This window comes from Coregonus lavaretus (genome assembly GCF_964263955.1).
Source record: "Coregonus lavaretus genome assembly, chromosome: 11".
NCBI classification, from domain to species: domain Eukaryota; kingdom Metazoa; phylum Chordata; class Actinopteri; order Salmoniformes; family Salmonidae; genus Coregonus; species Coregonus lavaretus.
The window spans coordinates 5,174,036-5,195,178 of record NC_139998.1 but is presented as its reverse complement, the minus strand read 5'-3'; the positions used below and the strand labels follow the sequence as shown (position 1 = coordinate 5,195,178).

Genomic DNA, 21,143 nt, shown 5'->3' with positions numbered 1-21,143 from the left:
TGAGAAATACAGTGGGGGAAAAAAGTATTTAGTCAGCCACCAATTGTGCAAGTTCTCCCACTTAAAAAGATGAGAGAGGCCTGTAATTTTCATCATAGGTACACGTCAACTATGACAGACAAAATGAGATTTTTTTTCTCCAGAAAATCACATTGTAAGATTTTTGATGAATTTATTTGCAAATTATGGTGGAAAATAAGTATTTGGTCAATAACAAAAGTTTCTCAATACTTTGTTATATACCCTTTGTTGGCAATGACACAGGTCAAACGTTTTCTGTAAGTCTTCACAAGGTTTTCACACACTGTTGCTGGTATTTTGGCCCATTCCTCCATGCAGATCTCCTCTAGAGCAGTGATGCTTTGGGGCTGTCGCTGGGCAACACGGACTTTCAACTCCCTCCAAAGATTTTCTATGGGGTTGAGATCTGGAGACTGGCTAGGCCACTCCAGGACCTTGAAATGCTTCTTACGAAGCCACTCCTTCGTTGCCCGGGCGGTGTGTTTGGGATCATTGTCATGCTGAAAGACCCAGCCACGTTTCATCTTCAATGCCCTTGCTGATGGAAGGAGGTTTTCACTCAAAATCTCACGATACATGGCCCCATTCATTCTTTCCTTTACACGGATCAGTCGTCCTGGTCCCTTTGCAGAAAAACAGCCCCAAAGCATGATGTTTCCACCCCCATGCTTCACACTAGGTATGGTGTTCTTTGAATGCAACTCAGCATTCTTTGTCCTCCAAACAAGACAAGTTGAGTTTTTACCAAAAAGTTATATTTGGTTTCATCTGACCATATGACATTCTCCCAATCCTCTTCTGGATCATCCAAATGCACTCTAGCAAACTTCAGACGGGCCTGGACATGTACTGGCTTAAGCAGGGGGACACGTCTGACACTGCAGGATTTGAGTCCCTGGCGGCGTAGTGTGTTACTGATGGTAGGCTTTGTTACTTTGGTCCCAGCTCTCTGCAGGTCATTCACTAGGTCCCCCCGTGTGGTTCTGGGATTTTTGCTTGTGATCATTTTGACCCCACGGGGTGAGATCTTGCGTGGAGCCCCAGATCGAGGGAGATTATCAGTGGTCTTGTATGTCTTCCATTTCCTAATAATTGCTCCCACAGTTGATTTCTTCAAACCAAGCTGCTTACCTATTGCAGATTCAGTCTTCCCAGCCTGGTGCAGGTCTACAATTTTGTTTCTGGTGTCCTTTGACAGCTCTTTGGTCTTGGCCATAGTGGAGTTTGGAGTGTGACTGTTTGAGGTTGTGGACAGGTGTCTTTTATACTGATAACAAGTTCAAACAGGTGCCATTAATACAGGTAATGAGTGGAGGACAGAGGAGCCTCTTATAGAAGAAGTTACAGGTATGTGAGAGCCAGAAATCTTGCTTGTTTGTAGGTGACCAAAGACTTATTTTCCACCATAATTTGCAAATACATTATTTTATTTTTTAACTTGTGAAGACTTACAGAAATCGTTTGACCTGTGTCATTGCCAACAAAGGGTATATAACAAAGTATTGAGAAACTTTTGTTATTGACCAAATACTTATTTTCCACCATAATTTGCAAATAAATTCATTAAAAATCCTACAAATTTTCTGGATTTTTTTTTCTCATTTTGTCTGTCATAGTTGACGTGTACCTATGATGAAAATTACAGGCCTCTCTCATCTTTTTAAGTGGGAGAACTTGCACAATTGGTGGCTGACTAAATACTTTTTTCCCCCACTGTATTACTGTGATGAAAATTCCATATTGGCTGCATAATTAAATAACATACAGCTCAGACACCCATACACACCCCACAATACATGCCACCAGGGGCCTCTTCACAGTCCCCAAGTTCAAAACAAATTCACGGGAACGCACGTGTGATTCTCACGAAACTGGCACTTGACAAAATGATCATGTAAAAAAAATATATATATAATACATTTTCCACCATAATTCCTCTTGGATGACTAAGATTAGGATCTTTAGGTATCTATTTAATAATTATTGTTATGTTTATTGATCAGATATGCTTTTTTCCACTATTTCCAAAACAACCAATGCAAAAATTCTCATTACCGCAATAGTTTTCAATGTCCAAAAAAGTTATAAACAAATCAATTTCGAATATCTTTTAACATTGCTCACCAAATGGAAAGGCCTGAGTTAAACATAACACTGAAAACAAATATATTTAAAATTAAATTACACAAATGTATTTTGTAATGTATCTCATTACAGCAACACATAACCTTTTCTGAATCTTGTTTTTTGTCATAAATAGTTGTGTATACAGTTGAAGTCGGAAGTTTACATACACTTAGGTTGGAGTCATTAAAACTCATTTTTCAACCACTCCACACATTTCTTGTTAACAAACTATAGTTTTGGCAAGTAGGTTAGGACATGTACTTTGTGCATGACACAAGTAATTTTTCCAACAATTGTTTACAGACAGATTATTTCACTTATAATTCACTGTATCACAATTCCAGTGGGTCAGAAGTTTACATACACTAAGTTGACTGAGCCTTTAAACAGCTTGGAAAATTCCAGAAAATTATGTCATGGCTTTAGAAGCTTCTGATAGGCTAATTGACATAATTTGAGTCAATTGGAGGTGTACCTGTGGATGTATTTCAAGGCCTACAGTGAGGGAAAAAAGCATTTGATCCCCTGCTGATTTTGTACGTTTGCCCACTGACAAAGACATTATCAGTCTATAATTTTAATGGTAGGTTTATTTGAACAGTGAGAGACAGAATAACAACAAAATAATCCAGAAAAACGCATGTCAAAAATGTTATAAATTGATTTGCATTTTAATGAGGGAAATAAGTATTTGACCCCTCTGCAAAACATGACTTAGTACTTGGTGGCAAAACCCTTGTTGGCAATCACAGAGGTCAGACGTGTCTTGTAGTTGGCCACCAGGTTTGCACACATCTCTGGAGGGATTTTGTCCCACTCCTCTTTGCAGATCTTTTCCAAGTCATTAAGGTTTCAAGGCTGACGTTTGGCAACTCGAACCTTCAGCTCCCTCCATAGAATGCAGAGCATGCGCGGACCAACTGGCATAATGTTTCCACCTCCATGTTTGACGGTGGGGATGGTGTTCTTGGGGTCATAGGCAGCATTCCTCCTCCTCCAAACACGGCGAGTTGAGTTGATGCCAAAGAGCTCAATTTTGGTCTCATCTGACCACAACACTTTCACCCAGTTCTCCTCTGAATCATTCAGATGTTCATTGGCAAACTTCAGACGGCCCTGTATATGTGCTTTCTGGAGCAGGGGGACCTTGCAGGCACTGCAGGATTTTAGTCCTTCACGGCGTAGTGTGTTACCAATTGTTTTCTTGGTGACTATGGTCCCAGCTACCTTGAGATCATTGACAAGATCCTCCCGTGTAGTTCTGGGCTGATTCCTCACCATTCTCATGATCATTGCAACTCCACGAGGTGAGATCTTGCATGGAGCCCCAGGCCGAGGGAGATTGACAGTACTTTTATGTTTCTTCCATTTGCGAATAATCGCACCAACTGTTGTCACCTTCTCACCAAGCTGCTTGGCGATGGTCTTGTAGCCCATTCCAGCCTTCTGTAGGTCTACAATCTTGTACCTAACATCCTTGGAGAGCTCTTTGGTCTTGGCCATGGTGGAGAGTTTGGAATCTGATTGATTGATTGCTTCTGTAGACAGGTGTCTTTTATACAGGTAACAAGCTGAGATTAAGAGCAATCCCTTTAAGAGTGTGCTCCTAATCTCAGTTTGTTACCTGTATAAAAGACACCTGGGAGCCAGAAATCTTTCTGATTGAGAGGGGGTCAAATATTTATTTCCCTCATTAAAATGCAAATCAATTTATAACATTTTTGACATGTGTTTTTCTGGATTTTTTTGTTGTTATTCTGTCTCTCACTGTTCAAATAAACCTACCATTAAAATTATAGACTGATCATTTATTTGTCAGTGGGCAAACGTACAAAATCAGCAGGGGATCAAATACTTTTTTCCCTCACTCTACCTTCAAACTCTGTGCCTCGTTGCTTGACATCATGGGAAAATCTAAAGAAATCAGCCAAGACCTCAGAAAAAAATGGTAGACCTCCACAAGTCTGGTTCATCCTTGGGAGCAATTTCCAAACACCTGAAGGTACCACATTCATCTGTACAAACAATAGTACGCAAGTATAAACACTATGGGACCACGCACCCGTCATACCGCTCAGGAAGGAGACCCGTTCTGTCTCCTAGAAATGAACGTACTTTGGTGCGAAAAGTGCAAATCAATCCCAGAACAACAGCAAAGGACCTTGTGAAGATGCTGGAGGAAACAGGTACAAAAGTATCTATATCCAAAGTAAAACAAGTCCTATATCGACATAACCTGAAAGGCCGCTCAGCAAGGAAGAAGCCACTGCTCCAAAACCACCATAAAAAAGCCAGACTACGGTTTGCAACTGCACATGGGGACAAAGATTGTACTTTTTGGAGAAATGTCCTCTGGTCTGATGAAACAAAAATAGAACTGATTGGCCATAATGACCATCGTTATGTTTGGAGGAAAATGGGGTCGGCTTGCAAGCCAAAGAACACCATCCCAACCGTGAAGCACAGGGGTGGCAGCATCATGTTGTGGGGGTGCTTTGCTGCAGGAGGGACTGGTGCACTTCACAAAATAAATGGCATCATGAGGAAGGAAAGTTATGTGGATATATTGAAGCAACATCTCAAGACATCAGTCAGGAAGTTCAAGCTTGGTCGCAAATGGGTCTTCCAAATGGACAATGTCAAGGTATTGGATTGGCCATCACAAAGCCCTGACCTCAATCCTATAGAACATTTGTGGGAAGAACTGAAAAAGCGCGTGCGAGCAAGGAGGCCTACAAACCTGAGTCAGTTACACCAGCTCTGTCAGGAGGAATGGGCCAAAATTCACCCAACTTATTGTGGGAAGCTTGTGGAAGGCTACCCAAAACGTTTGACCCAAGTTAAACAATTTAAAGGCAATGCTACCAAATACTAATTGAGTGTATGTAAACTTCTGACCCACTGGGAATGTGATGAAAGAAATAAAAGCTTAAATAAATAATTCTCCCTACTATTATTCTGACATTTCAATTTTTTTTAATAAAGTGGTGATCCTAACTGACCTAAGACAGGGAATTTTTACTAGGAATAAATGTCAGGAATTGTGAAAAACTGAGTTTAAATGTATTTGGCTAATGTGTATGTAAACTTCCGACTTCAATTGTACATGTTATGTTTATGTACACATATTTGGATAAAGAACAAATGGCATGCTATCAGATTAAGCCAAAACTACTACAGTATACATTTAATTTTTCGGAATATTTCGTAAATATCGGTGCATTACTGTAATGAAAAGCAGGTTTCGTTTATGATAATGCATGTTTTGGTAATGAGTGTTGCATAGTTTGCCATTGAAAAACTGTACTGAGCTCTATTAGAGATTCAGTAACCCAATACAACATCAAACTGCGTCATTTGTTAAGCCCACATAACTTGTATAATACTAGAATCACTGATCTTAATACAATTGACTAAAATACCCCTTATTTTAGCATAAGTATAAGTACTGTAATTACGTGCATGTATTTTCAAAGTTAAAAGGTTATTTTATTTTTTACATAATCTTTTCTCCAAGGTCTTTACAGGTAATATTGGTGTATTAAAACATGGATATGTGTGGTTCTAAGGTATTTTAGATCTATTTCTAAATGTAATGGCATCCTATGGGCAAATGGCATAACATGATATGGATGTAAATAATCTAAATAAGTGGGATATGGACCAAAAACTGTCTTGGGATATCAAACAACAGTACAGGTAAGTGCCGAAACAGGTACACATGTAAAAATGATGGATATCCTCTTTTAAGTGGGTGGGTTGCTCTTTGCTGAAACACAAACTTGTGGCTTTAAGTAAATTAAATGGGGTTTATACACACATATTTCTTGACAACTCCTACTTAATCAAATAACTGAGGTTTTACAAAAACTCTATACAATAGGCATAAGCAGTGGTCCTAGTAAAAAATCAAAGTTACCAGCACAGCACACCCATTGACTATACAGTGGGGGAAAAAAGTATTTAGTCAGCCACCAATTGTGCAAGTTCTCCCACTTAAAAATATGAGAGAGGCCTGTAATTTTCATCATAGGTACACGTCAACTATGACAGAGAAAATGAGGAAAAAAAATCCAGAAAATCACATTGTAGGATTTTTTATGAATTTATTTGCAAATTATGGTGGAAAATAAGTATTTGGTCAATAACAAAAGTGTCTTAATACTTTGTTATACAGTGATCCCTCGCCACTTCGCGGTTCACTTATCGCGGATTCGCTATTTCGCGGATTTTCATAATGCATTTTTTTTTTTTTGGTGCATTGTGCTCTGCATTCTGATTCGCTAAAAACTCACTCCCGCTTCTTGTATCAAAACATGCTACGAATTGTGCTATCATTTTGTCGTCTCGTGCAGTTATGTGTACGTACATAAAACAGCTTGGCAAATTTACATTAAGTTGGCCAAATTATCTTGTAATTTCGAACATCTCCTAAACCCATAATGTCGACGAAACGGCCTGGACCGACAAAAGCACCTGCGGATGGGCCCAAACGGCGGAAGATGCTACCTATCTCAGATAAAGTTAAACTTCTGGACATGCTAAGGGAAGGTAAATGACAAAGCCACAAAGCGACGATGAAAGAGAAGAGGGAGAAGAGGACACGAGAGATGAGGAGGAAGGACTAACGCTTGGTCGCTTAGCAACCATGGTGCGAATGGCCACTGAACTTAAGCGAGTAGCTGAGGAATGGGACCCTTTGATGAGCCGTTCATTACAGTTCTCCAACGTAATCGATGGTGGCATGTCGGTGTACAAGGATCTTTTTGCAAAGAAGAAAAAAGAGCGACAACAGCTGCCTATCACTATGTTCTTCTCCCGAACAAACACACCTGCACCGCGGGCTTCAGAAGAAGAGAACACTGCAGAGCGCAGTCAGGATGCAGCGGCCCAGTCTGAAGAGCAGTGAAACGGCCTACACGTGAGTCACTGTATTTGTATACATGTAATAGTTGCTAATTGTAAAAAAAAAAAGTTTTCTATTTCGCGGATTTCACTTATCGCGGGTCATTTTCGGAACGTAACCCCCGCGATAAACGAGGGATTACTGTATACCCTTTGTTGGCAATGACACAGGTCAAACGTTTTCTGTAAGTCTTCACAAGGTTTTCACACACTGTTGCTGGTATTTTGGCCCATTCCTCCATGCAGATCTCCTCTAGAGCAGTGATGTTTTGGGGCTGTCGCTGGGCAATACGGACTTTCAACTCCCGCCAAAGATTTTCTATGGGGTTGAGATCTGGAGACTGGCTAGGCCACTCCAGGACCTTGAAATGCTTCTTACGAAGCCACTCCTTCGTTGCCCGGGCGGTGTGTTTGGGATCATTGTCATGCTGAAAGACCCAGCCACGTTTCATCTTCAATGCCCTTGCTGATGGAAGGAGGTTTTCACTCAAAATCTCATGATACATGGCCCCATTCATTCTTTCCTTTACACAGATCAGTCGTCCTGATCCCTTTGCAGAAAAACAGCCCCAAAGCATGATGTTTCCACCCCCATGCTTCACAGTAGGTATGGTGTTCTTTGGATGCAACTCAGCATTCTTTGTCCTCCAAACACAACGAGTTGAGTTTTGACCAAAAAGTTATATTTTGGTTTCATCTGACATTCTCCCAATCCTCTTCTGGATCATCCAAATGCACTCTAGCAAACTTCAGACGGGCCTGGACATGTACTGGCTTAAGCAGGGGGACACGTCTGTACTGCAGGATTTGAGTCCCTGGCATCGTAGTGTGTTACTGATGGTAGGCTTTGTTACTTTGGTCCCAGCTCTCTGCAGGTCATTCACTAGGTCCCCCCGTGTGGTTCTGGGATTTTTGCTCATCGTTCTTGTGATCATTTTGACCCCACAGGGTGAGATCTTGCGTGGAGCCCCAGATCGAGGGAGATTATCAGTGGTCTTGTATGTCTTCCATTTCCTAATAATTGCTCCCACAGTTGATTTCTTCAAACCAAGCTGCTTACCTATTGCAGATTCAGTCTTCCCAGCCTGGTGCAGGTCTACAATTTTGTTTCTGGTGTTCTTTGACAGCTCTTTGGTCTTGGCCATAGTGGAGTTTGGAGTGTGACTGTTTGAGGTTGTGGACAGGTGTCTTTTATACTGATAACAAGTTCAAACAGGTGCCATTAATACAGGTAACGAGTGGAGGACAGAGGAGCCTCTTAAAGAAGAAGTTACAGGTCTGTGAGAGCCAGAAATCTTGCTTGTTTGTAGGTGACCAAATACTTATTTTCCACCATAATTTGCAAATAAATTCATAAAAAATCCTACAATGTGATTTTCAGGATTTTTTTTCCTCTTCATCTTTTTAAGTGGGAGAACTTGCACAATTGGTGGCTGACTAAATACTTTTTTTCCCCACTCTACATTAGAATTAGCTTATTATCATTACCGAAATTAAGGTTCTCAGTACCGAAACTGACCTAAAAAATACGTGGTAATGAGAAATGTGTGTTTCGGTAATGAGAGGCCCTTAGCTCAATCTGCAAGTAATAGGAGACAGCTATTATGAGTTAGTAAACAATTGAACACATCACTAGAGCCCATTCATGCCTCCATGTTGGTAAGGTAATGGTTCTCTAAGTTTTAACCAATTTGAGCTTTTTAATCATTTCGGTAATGAGAAGGTCAAGTGTCGTAAAGGGGGTGTTTGAGAATAAGATCCTCATTCCCGCATATAAGTGAATAAATTAAATGAACTTGTGCTCATCTAAGGACTACTCCTTTATTTAAAAAACGTTATTATAAAAATTATTAGTGTTTTTACAGCAAATCAAAAAAGTGTTACGGTAATGAGAAACATGTCCACAGACACTGTGTTTTTACGTAATAAATATTCTAGTTTAATGTAAACTTCAACTAGTATAAAACGTTTATGATTTATGGACAAACTACAGCAACATATTTTGTGTTTTATTAAAATAAGTTAGGTTTTTCTAAAGTAAAATTGTATAAAATGACCAGAGAATTTAATCCGGACGCATTTCGGTAATGAGAATTTGGGGTGAAAATGTACAAAATTCGGGCGAAAATGTCAAATGTATTTTAAAATAAGACACTGTGCCATAAACTAAGCATCTTAGTCTTCAGAATGATAGCTGATTGTTGCAGATGCATTATGGTTTTCTAACACAATTTGTTACTGCCATGGTTAAAACTGGTTTCATGAGAATCACCCACCATGGTATTATACAAAGCTATGTTCGCATGGAATTCCCTTCCATCTCCAATTACTCAAGCAAACTGCAAAATTATAAAATGTATAAAACAACATCTCATGGCACAATAGGGACTGTGAAATGACACACACACGAACATTCACATTTTAGTCTGTTAGCAGACGCTCTTATCCAGAGCGACTTGGGCCTTACGCAAGGGCACATCGACAGATTTTTCACCTAGTTTCACCTAGATTTTTCACCGCTAGGCTACCTGCCACCCACACATAGACACACTATAACACTCTAACACACAATATACACACACATTATTCTTTAGTTGTATTGTTTGTATATTGTATTATATATTTATGTGACTGTTCTTGTCTATGAATGTATCAGTGTTTTGTTATTTGTCGTGTTTTATGTTTTTGTGTGGACCCCAGGAAGAATAGCTGCTGCTTGTGTAAAAGCTAATGGGGATCCGGATAAACCAACCAATGATAATAGCATGATATAATTATAGGACACTTCTGCAGCTTTTTGGGGAAAATCTTGACATTGGTTAGCGCTACAGCTCCCTCTGCTGGAAAATTTTATGTTAGACACAGGGACTAAAAGGAAAAAAGGGCCTCGCGAGTGGCGCAGTTGTCTAAGGCACTGCAGTGCTTGAGGAGACACTACAGATCCGGGTTCGATCCCGGGCTGTGTCGCAGACGGCCGCGACCGAGAGACCCATGAGGCGACACACAATCGGCTCAGCGTCGTCCGGGTTAGGGGAGGGTTTGGCCGGCCGGGATGTCCTTGTCCCATCGTGCTCTAGCGACTCCTGTGGCGAGCTGGGCGCATGCACGCTGACACGGTCGCCAGTTGTACGGTGTTTCCTCTGACACATTGGTGCGGCTGGCTTCCGGGTTAAGTGAGCAGTGTGTCAAGAAGCAGTGCGGCTTGGCAGGGTCATGTTTCGGAGGACGCATGGCTCTCGACCTTCGCCACTCCCGAGTCTGTACGGGAGTTGCAGTGATGGGACAAGACTGTAACTACCAACTGTGTCTGTTTGTTTTCAGGATCGTCTGACATTCAGGAGGATCATTGTAAAGAACAACGCGTTGAAGAGGAGACTTTATGAGGAGTTCATTGAATCACTTCCATTCCTTACATCATTAGAGGTATAGGTCTATTGTCTTTCTGTCTTTACCAGTAGAATATGTTTTTGTGAACGCAAAAGTGTATTTTTCTACATTAGTACGAACACATCCCTGCAATCCAAACTGTGTGTGCCGTGTTATTCCCAGTTTTCAGATTATGTGTATTTTAAAGTATAGAACAAACTCATCCCTGCAAACCAAACATATTAACCAAACATATGTTTCTTAACAAACTTTGCCTTCCCTGTTATCCCCAGCTTTCAGAGAGAATGAAAGTAGTGGACGTGCTGTCTTCTAAAGCTTTCAGCGATGAAGAACAGATCATCACTCAGGTATTGTTTTCTCCATCTTCTATTCTATTGTATTCAATATGATCTTGCCAAGTAATTGCACTTCTTCCGAGTATTTATTTCATTCTAATGTACAGTGCATTATGAAAGTATTCAGACCCCATGTATTTTTCCACATTTTGTTACGTTAAAGCCTTATTCTAAAATGGATGAAATTGTTTTTTTCCCCTCATCAATAACCTATAATGACAAAGCAAAAAATTGTTTTTTAGACATTTTTGCTAATTTTTAAACGGAAATATCACATTTTAAACGGAAATATCACATTTACGTAAGTATTCAGACCCTTTACTCAGTACTTTGTTGAAGCACCTGTGGCAGCGATCATCGCCTTGAGTCTTTCTTGGGTATGACGCTACAAGCTTGGCACACCTGTATTTGGGGACTTTCTCCCATTCTTCTCTGCAGATCCTCTCAAGCTCTGTCAGGTTGGATGGGGAGCTTTGCTGCACAGCTATTTTCATGTCTCTCCAGAGATGTTCGATCAGGTTCAAGTCTGGGCTCTGGCTGGGCCACTCAAGGACATTCAGAGACTTGTCCCGAAGCCACGCCTGTGTTGTCTTGGCAGTGTGCTTAGGGTTGTTTGTCCTGTTGGAAGGTGAACCTTAGCCCCAGTCTGAGGTCCTGAGTGCTCTGGAGCAGGTTTTCATCAAGGATCTCTCTGTACTTTGCTCCATTCATCTTTGCCTCGATCCTGACTACACTCCCAGTCCCTGCCGCTGAAAGACATCCCCAGAGCATGATGCTGCCACAACCATGTTTCACAGTAGGGATGGTGCCAGGTTTCCTCCAGGCGTGACACTTGGCATTCAGGCCAAAGAGTTCAATCTTGGTTTCATCAGACCAGATAATCTTGTTTCTCATGGTCTGAGAGTCTTTATGTGTCTTTTGGCCAACTCCAAGCAGGTTGTCGTGCCTTTTACTGAGGAATGGCTTCTGTCTGGCCACTCTACCATTAAAGCCTGATTGGTGGTATGCTGCAGAGATGGTTGTCCTTCTGGTAGGTTCTCCCATCTCCACAGAGGAACTCTGGAGCTCTGTCAGAGTGACCATTGGGTTCTTGGTGACCTCCCTGACCAAGGCCCTTCTCCCCCGATTGCTCAGTTTGGCTGGGCAGCCAGCTCTAGGAAGAGTCTTGGTGGTTCCAAACGTTTTCCATTTAAGAATGATGGAGGCCACTGTGTTCTTGAGGTCCTTCAATGCTGCAGACATTTTTTGGTAGACTTCCCCAGATCTTTGCCTCGATACAATCCTCTCGGAACTCTACGGACAATTCCTTCGACCTCATGGTTTTTGCTCTGACATACACTTGTCAATTGTGGGACCTTATATAGACAGGTGTGTGCCTTTCAAAATTATGTCCAATCAATTGAATTTACCACAGGTGGACTCCAAGTTGTACATTTACATTTACATTTACGTCATTTAGCAGACGCTCTTATCCAGAGCGACTTACAAATTGGTGCATTCACCCTATAGCCAGTGGGATAACCACTTTACAATTGTTTTTTTTTTTTTGGGGGGGGGAGGGGGGGGGGGGGGGTAGAAGGATTACTTTATCCTATCCCAGGTATTCCTTAAAGAGGTGGGGTTTCAAATGTCTCCGGAAGGTGGTGAGTGACTCCGCTGTCCTGGCGTCGTGAGGGAGCTTGTTCCACCATTGGGGTGCCAGAGCAGCGAACACTTTTGACTGGGCTGAGCGGGAACTATGCTTCCGCAGAGGAAGGGGAGCCAGCAGGCCAGAGGTGGATGAACGCAATGCCCTCGTTTGGGTGTAGGGACTGATCAGAGCCTGAAGGTACGGAGGTGCCGTTCCCCTCACAGCTCCATTGGCAAGCACCATGGTCTTGTAACAGATGCGAGCTTCAACTGGAAGCCAGTGGAGTGTGCGGAGGAGCGGGGTGACGTGAGAGAACTTGGGAAGGTTGAACACCAGACGGGCTGCGGCATTCTGGATGAGTTGTAGGGGTTTAATGGCACAGGCAGGGAGCCCAGCCAACAGCGAGTTGCAGTAATCCAGACGGGAGATGACAAGTGCCTGGATTAGGACCTGTGCCGCTTCCTGTGTAAGGCAGGGTCGTACTCTCCGAATGTTGTAGAGCATGAACCTGCAGGATCGGGTCACCGCCTTGATGTTAGCGGAGAACGACAGGGTGTTGTCCAGGGTCACGCCAAGGCTCTTCGCACTCTGGGAGGAGGACACAACGGAGTTGTCAACCGTGATGGCGAGATCATGGAACGGGCAGTCCTTCCCCGGGAGGAAGAGCAGCTCCGTCTTGCCAGGGTTCAGCTTGAGGTGGTGATCCGTCATCCATACTGATATGTCTGCCAGACATGCAGAGATGCGATTCGCCACCTGGTTATCAGAAGGGGGAAAGGAGAAGATTAGTTGTGGATCGTCAGCGAAGCAATGATAGGAGAGGCCATGTGAGGATATGACAGAGCCAAGTGACTTGGTGTATAGGGAGAATAGGAGAGGGCCTAGAACTGAGCCCTGGGGGACACCAGTGGTGAGAGCACGTGGTGCGGAGACAGCTTCTCGCCACGCCACTTGGTAGGAGCGACCGGTCAGGTAGGACGCAATCCAAGAGTGAGCCGCGCCGGAGATGCCCAGCTCGGAGAGGGTGGAGAGGAGGATCTGATGGTTCACAGTATCAAAGGCAGCAGACAGGTCTAGAAGGACAAGAGCAGAGGAGAGAGAGTTAGCTTTAGCAGTGCGGAGAGCCTCTGTGACACAGAGAAGAGCAGTCTCAGTTGAATGACCAGTCCTGAAACCTGACTGGTTTGGATCAAGAAGGTCATTCTGAGAGAGATAGCAAGAGAGTTGGCTAAAGACGGCACGCTCAATAGTTTTGGAAAGAAAAGAAAGAAGGGATACTGGTCTGTAGTTGTTGACATCAGTGGGATCGAGTGTTGGTTTTTTGAGAAGGGGTGCAACTCTCGCTCTCTTGAAGACGGAAGGGACATAGCCAGCGGTCAAGGATGAGTTGATCAGCGAGGTGAGGTAGGGGAGAAGGTCACCGGAGATGGTCTGGAGAAGAGAGGAGGGGATGGGGTCAAGCGGGCAGGTTGTTGGGCGGCCTGCAGTCACAAGTCGCAAGATTTTATCTGGAGAGAGAGGGGAGAAAGAAGTCAAAGCACAGGGTAGGGCAGTGTGAGCAGGACCAGCAGTGTCATTAGACTTAACAAACGAGGATCGGATGTCGTCAACCTTCTTTTCAAAGTGGTTGACGAAGTCATCCACAGAGAGGGAGGGAGGGGGGGGGGGGGGGGGATTCAGCAGGGAGGAGAATTTGGCAAAGAGCTTCCTAGGGTTAGAGGCAGATGCTTGGAATTTAGAGTGGTAGAAAGTGGCCTTAGCAGCAGAAACAGATGAAGAAAATGTAGAGAGGAGGGAGTGAAAAGATGCAAGGTCGGCAGGGAGTTTAGTTTTCTTCCATTTCCGCTCAGCTGCCCGGAGCTCTGTTCTGTGAGCTCGCAATGAGTCATCAAGCCACGGAGCTGGAGGGGAGGACCGAGCCGGCCGGGAGGATAGGGGACACAGAGAGTCAAAGGATGCAGAAAGGGAGGAGAGGAGGGTTGAGGAGGCAGAATCAGGAGATTGGAGGGAGAAGGATTGAGCAGAGGGAAGAGATGATAGGATGGAAGAGGAGAGAGTAGTGGGAGAGAGAGAGCGAAGGTTGCGGCGGCGCATTACCATCGGTGTAGGGGCAGAGTGAGTAGTGTTGGAGGAGAGCGAGAGAGAAAAGGATACAAAGTAGTGGTCGGAGACATGTAGGGGAGTTGCAGTGAGATTAGTGGAAGAGCAGCATCTAGTAAAGATGAGGTCAAGCGTATTGCCTGCCTTGTGAGTAGGGGGGGACGGTGAGAGGGTGAGGTCAAAAGAGGAGAGGAGTGGAAAGAAGGAGGCAGAGAGAAATTAGTCAAATGTAGACGTAGGGAGGTTGAAATCCCCCAAAACTGTGAGGGGTGAGCCATCCTCAGGAAAGGAACTTATCAAGGCGTCAAGCTCATTGATGAACTCTCCAAGGGAACCTGGAGGGCGATAGATGACAAGGATATTAAGCTTAAATGGGCTAGTGACTGTGACAGCATGGAATTCAAATGAGGAGATAGACAGATGGGTTAGGGGAAAAATTGAGAATGACCACTTGGGAGAGATGAGGATTCCTGTGCCACCACCCCTCTGACCAGATGCTCTCGGGGTATGCGAGAACACATGGTCAGACGAGGAGAGAGCAGTAGGAGTAGCTGTGTTTTCAGTGGTAATCCATGTTTCCGTCAGCGCCAGGAAGTCGAGGGACTGGAGGGTAGCATAGGCTGGGATGAAGTCAGCCTTGTTGGCAGCAGAACGGCAGTTCCAGAGGCTGCCTGAGACCTGGAACTCCAGGTGTGTGGTGCGTGCAGGGACCACCAGGTTGGAGAGGCAGCAGCCACGCGGTGTGAGGCGTTTGTGTAGCCTGTGCGGAGAGGAGAGAACAGGGATAGGCAGAGGCATAGTTGACAGGCTGTAGCAAATGGCTACAATAATGCAGAGGAGATCGGAATGAAATGAACTAAACATCTGGGAAAGGAGAGAGCGGGCCTCCCTCACCACAAACTCCCAAATATAACTCTCCCAACTTCCACCTCAGAAACTATAATTGTTTCACTGAAACACCCGAATAAAACTCTCCCAACTTCCACTTTAGAAATTAGAATTGTTGTAAACTACAGCGGTTCAATGTTTCAAGGAATAGACTCAACTTACTTTATTCAGCTAGCTAACTATGACGCCATAGCTAACTAGCATGCTAGCATCCAATAACACACGGTTTAGCACCAATACTTGGTTACCACAATCTACCAATAGTGTGTTAACACACTAAACAGATAATTCGTGTCCGTGTCTAGTTCCTTTCATAACGCAGCAATAATTAAGCGTTGGCTAGCTAGCACAAAGATATTGTATTTAGCTGCTACAGTACTGCTAGCTAGCAATGGCTGCTGTGTTGACTTTGTTTGAAAAACGGCGTCGCTGCGAACGAATGTAGCTGGCTAAAATTATATTGTATTTAGTTGCTATAGTACTGCTAGCTGGTAGCGTTGGCTAGCTAGGAATGGCTGCGGTGATGACTTTGTTTGAAAAACGGCGTCGCTGCGAACGAATGTAGCTGGCTAAAATGATATTGTATTTAGTAGCTACAGTACTGCTAGCTAGCAATGGCTGCAGTGTTGACTTTGTTTGAGAAACGGCGTCGCTGCGAACGAGTGTAGCTGGCTAGCTAACCTCGATAGTTACTCTATACTACACCTTTATCTTTGATACAAATACAACTATGTAGCTAGCCAACATTACACTAATCAAATCGTTCCATTCTAATGTAATGTGTCATATTACCTGCGGAGCGAAGTACAGCATGACTACTCACCTCGCCTACCGGAACCTGTAGAAACATCTCAAGAATGATCAACGGAAACAGGATGCTCCTGAACTCAATTTCGAGTCTCATAGCAAAGGGGCTGAATACTTATATGAATAAGGTATTTCTGTTTTTTTGTTTTTAATACATTTGCAAAAATTTCTAAAAACCTGTTTTCGCTTCGTCATTATGGGGTATTGTGTGTAGATTGCTGAGGAAATTGTTTTATTTAATCCATTTTAGAATAAGGCTGTAACGTAACAGAATGTGGAAAAAGTAAAGGGGTCTGAATACTTTCCGACGGCACTGTATTGTTTATTTGCTATTTTAAATACTGTAATGTATGTTTTGTTGCAGGGTGATCAAGCAGATTGTTTTTATATAGTTGAATCTGGTCAAGTTAGAATCACAATGAAGAGAAGCAGGGTAAGTTTGTGCCTCTTAGCCATATCGTACATAGACATTTTGTTAAGACGGATTTGTGGGATTTTATGTTTGTGTTTATGTTGCTCTCTTATGTCTTCTCTCTAGACGAAAAAAGACAGAGAGGATGAGGAGGTGGATATAGCCACGTGCTCTAGAGGGCAGTACTTTGGAGAACTGGCTCTGGTCACGAACAAACCCAGAGCTGCTTCAGCTTATGCTGTGGGAAGTGTTAAATGTTTAGGTATACTGCCTTTATTATGTGGGCTGTGTCTCAAATCCTTATATACTCCTCCGTCCTTGTCCTAATTGTTTCTCAAAGGTCATTAGAGGAGTCTCCTCCAATTCAGTTTGAGAGGAATTGAAGAAACAAGGAAACTGTTTAGAGTCATCCCTTCCTGTGTCTTACACCTCTCCTCTTGTGTTTACCAGTTATGGACGTCCAGGCGTTTGAGAGGTTGCTGGGCCCCTGCATGGACATCATGAAGAGAAACATTGCAAATTACGAACAGCAGCTGGTCACGTTGTTTGGAAATAGCACCACTGACATTGAGGAGAAAACCCAATGAAAACCAGAAAGGGAAAAAAGACTAAGTGAGATGCACTATGATGATGAAGATGTGAGAAACCAGGGTAACACTTTACTTGACACCCAGCATCATAACACGTTATGACACGGTCATAACCATGTCATAATATGTCATAAAAGCTGACATAACATGTCATAACACTGTCTTGACCCATATATTTACACCTGTTGTGACATATATTGCGTTATTTTATGGCTGGTTATGATACCTGTTTTTTCCCTGCCAAGAAGTTTCCTTTCTTTTGAAAGTTTGTTTCTTAAGTCTTAAGTTTCTATCATATTTTAAATAAATGGCAGAAAATACACTTTATGACACTGTCATGAAGCATTATGACCATCCTGTGTCACTTTAATTGGACTAAGAAAATACGCTTTCTGACACTGTCAAGAAGCATTATGACCATCATAATCATATAAGCCAGATATACCTATCACATACATGCCCTTATGTCAGTCATCAGTCAAAAAGAGGGTGTCTTGTCCTGCTCCTGAAATCTGCTCCTGCATTCATCCCAGTCATCAGCAACAGAGCACTGGGGTATGTGCATGTCTGACATCAATTTTTGCGCAATTACAATAATTTAATATGGTCAATTTCAGAAAATGTTATATAACATAAACATACTGTTGACAAGTAGGCTATGGTGAAATGGAATGTTTTGCCTTGTGTGGTAGGTTTTGTGGGTTTTGACACTCTAATGTAGGTGTCATAACCAGCCATAAAATAACTACCGTGGTAAGTTTTGTGGGTTTTGACACTCTTATGAAGGTATCATAACCAACCACAAAAATATTGCAATATACAGGTCTAAATATATGTGTCATGACTGTGTTATGACCACATTATGACAGGTTATGACAAGTTATGTCAGCTGTTATGACATAATGACGCTGGGTGTCAAGTAAAGTGTTACCGAAACCAGTGGGTAGAAAGTATTGTATTCCTTTCAGAAAATGTGAAACACAGTATGTTACCATTGGTGATTTAGAAAGGGTAAGACAAAATGTGTACATTTGATTCCAGATGACATACAATGGTATGTTTTAAAGGATTTTGTCTGGGAGTAATATCTTTATTGAAAGAAAGATTAGTGTTAATCCAAAATGTCAATGTTCATTTGTTCTGTCCTTACAACTTTTTCCTCTTAGATTTTCTACAAGTTTGCATTTCATTGAATTTATCACATTTTGACATTTTAAGTCACTTGTTTGTATAATGATCACTATAAAATTATGGATGATATATAAATTGGCCTTTCAAATATTATGATAATATCATATTTCATCATGTGCCAAAGGCCATTCAAGTCCTAGTTAGATTATGATGGTGTCACCATAATGTCACGGTCATCATTGCATTTCACATTTAAGTTTTTTGTTAATAATTTGATATTCTCGTGTTGACTTATCTTTTAGCAAGGGGTACCATGCATTTAATAGGATACAAAAGGGAACTAGGTCATTGTGTTTCAACATGGGGGTATGAACAAACAATTGTGTCATAAAACGAAGGGATGAATAGAACAATGTATGTTGATTTCCTAATGTTACACTGACATTATACATTCACTTTTCTTTTAAAACAGACTTGGGATTGTGTTGATCTTTTGTTCTACATCAGAAAATACGGGAAAAAGAGAGCTTCTTTCTACATCATAGAATGTACATTTACCCATGGAAGCAGTAGTCTTTTTTTCATAGCAAATGTGTCTCCTCAAACATGTGATTCAACCCCCTGAACATGTCTGTGAACAAACGGTAATACATTCTTCACTGTATGCTTTAAGAAACAGTTAATAATGCCAGACTTTTGCACAACAAAATAATCATAGTTTTGTAAGAATATAAATACAGTTGGCTGACCATGTAAGTATTTGATATTAAATCTTTGAGCTCTTGAATCCTCTAAGCTGCAGCACTAGACACTAGTCACCATACCAGTAATATGGTTTTTGAACACATTATTGTCTTTATTGAGATAGTTTATTTCCTTGTGTTTCTCATCTTAAATGTACATTTTTTGTTATTAAATGCAACTGTTCTCGTGTGCCAGTGAAACATAATAATATGCGGCTTTTAGCCATGACTTCAACGACATTGATAAAGTATGTCCCAAATCGCACCCTATTCCCTACATAATGCACCCTATGGGCCCTGGTCCAAAGTAGTGCACTATATAGGGAATAGGGTGCCATTTGGTACATAGCCATAGTTATACTGTATTTATTGCTGTCTACCTCTACATAAATTACAAACAACCTGTACCTTTTGGAAAAAGTGCACAATGGTCCCCTGCTCTCTCAGTAACAGTCTCTCTCTCTCTCTGTCTCTCTTTCTCTCTGTCTCTCTCAATTCAACTCAATTCAAAGGGCTTTATTGGCATGAGAAACGTATGTTTACATTGCCAAAGCAAGTGAAATAGATAATAAACAAAAGTGAAATAAACAATCAGAAATTAACAATAACATTACATTCACAAATGTTTCAAAAGAATAGAGACATTTAAAATGTTCTATTATGGCTATGTACAGTGTTGTAACAATGTGCAAATAGTTGAAGTACAAAATGGAAAATAACTAAACCGATAAATATGGGTTGTATTTACAATGGTGTTTGTGATTCACTGGTTGTCCTTTTCTTGTGGCAACAGGTCACATATATTGCTGCTGTGATGGATCACTGTGGTAGTTCACCTAATAAAAATTGGATTTGTTTTCGAATTCTTTGTGGGTTTGTGTAATCTGAGGGAAATATGTGTTTTAATACGGCAGCCTCTCTCAATAGCAAGGCTGTTCCACTGAGTCTGTACATAGTCAAAGCTTTCCTTAAATTTTGGGCCAGTCACAGTGGTCAGGTATTCTGCCACTGTGTACTCTCTGTTTAGGGCCAAATAGCATTCCAGTTTGAGAAAAAAAAAGTTAATTATTTCCAATGTCTCAAGTAATTATATTTTTGTTTTCTCATGGTTTGGTTAGGTCTAACTTGGCTTATACATGAGGTAGTTTACTATTCGTTTTTTTTTAATGGTATGATTCCCCTCTAACTTTGTGCTAGCAGTGCTTTTGATTTTGTGAAGAAGGCTCACTACAGACTGTGGAACTTTGCGTATAGCTGAGGAAATCAATTATTATTGTCTGTTGTCGGTTATATCTAACTTTTTATTACAATAAAGAACAGTTTTGTATTAAGAAGCTGCTACGCTCATTTCTTTTAGGCACTAACTTCACTCAAGATGACAATATTGGTTAATGACCAATTTAACTAATTGAAGTATTTGAGTCTCTAACATTGTCTAATTGCTGCTGGACTTGTCATGCAGGGTGTCCTTGCAAAATAAACCTTGGTCTCAATGGGACTTCCTGCTAAAATAAAGGTGAAATAAGATACACAAAAAAAGAAAATACACTGCTCAAAAAATTAAAGGGAACACTTAAACAACACAATGTAACTCCAAGTCAATCACACTTCTGTGAAATCAAACTGTCCACTTAGGAAGCAACACTGATTGACAATACATTTCACATGCTGTTGTGCAAATGGAATAGACAACAGGTAGAAATTATAGGCAATTAGCAAGACACCCCCAATAAAGGACTGGTTTTGCAGGTGGTGACCACAGACCACTTCTCAGTTTCTATGCTTCCTGGCTGGTGTTTTGGTCACTTTTGAATGCTGGCGGTGCTTTCACTCTAGTGGTAGCATGAGACGGAGTCTACAACCCACACAAGTGGCTCAGGTAGTGCAGCTCATCCAGGATGGCACATCAATGCGAGCTGTGGCAAGAAGGTTTGCTGTGTCTGTCAGCGTAGTGTCCAGAGCATGGAGGCGCTACCAGGAGACAGGCCAGTACATCAGGAGACGTGGAGGAGGCCGTAGGAGGGCAACAACCCAGCAGCAGGACTGCTACCTCCACCTTTGTGCAAG

At 42.0% G+C, this 21,143-nt stretch overlaps 1 protein-coding gene across 1 annotated transcript in view; it reads left to right on the top strand.

Moving 5' to 3' along the window:
* LOC311137004 (cAMP-dependent protein kinase type II-beta regulatory subunit-like) overlaps window positions 1–17,199 on the top strand; it is a gene marked incomplete at both ends in the record, with an annotated part of 41,470 nt that extends 24,271 nt beyond the window's left edge. Inside the window, 5 exons of the mRNA XM_084171332.1 lie at window positions 10,375–10,476; window positions 10,713–10,787; window positions 16,565–16,633; window positions 16,739–16,874; window positions 17,063–17,199. Of these exons, the coding sequence (XP_084027458.1) occupies window positions 10,375–10,476; window positions 10,713–10,787; window positions 16,565–16,633; window positions 16,739–16,874; window positions 17,063–17,199 (519 nt within the window). The remainder of the gene's footprint in view (window positions 1–10,374; window positions 10,477–10,712; window positions 10,788–16,564; window positions 16,634–16,738; window positions 16,875–17,062) is intronic.
* Between the last annotated feature and the right edge of the window lie 3,944 nt (window positions 17,200–21,143).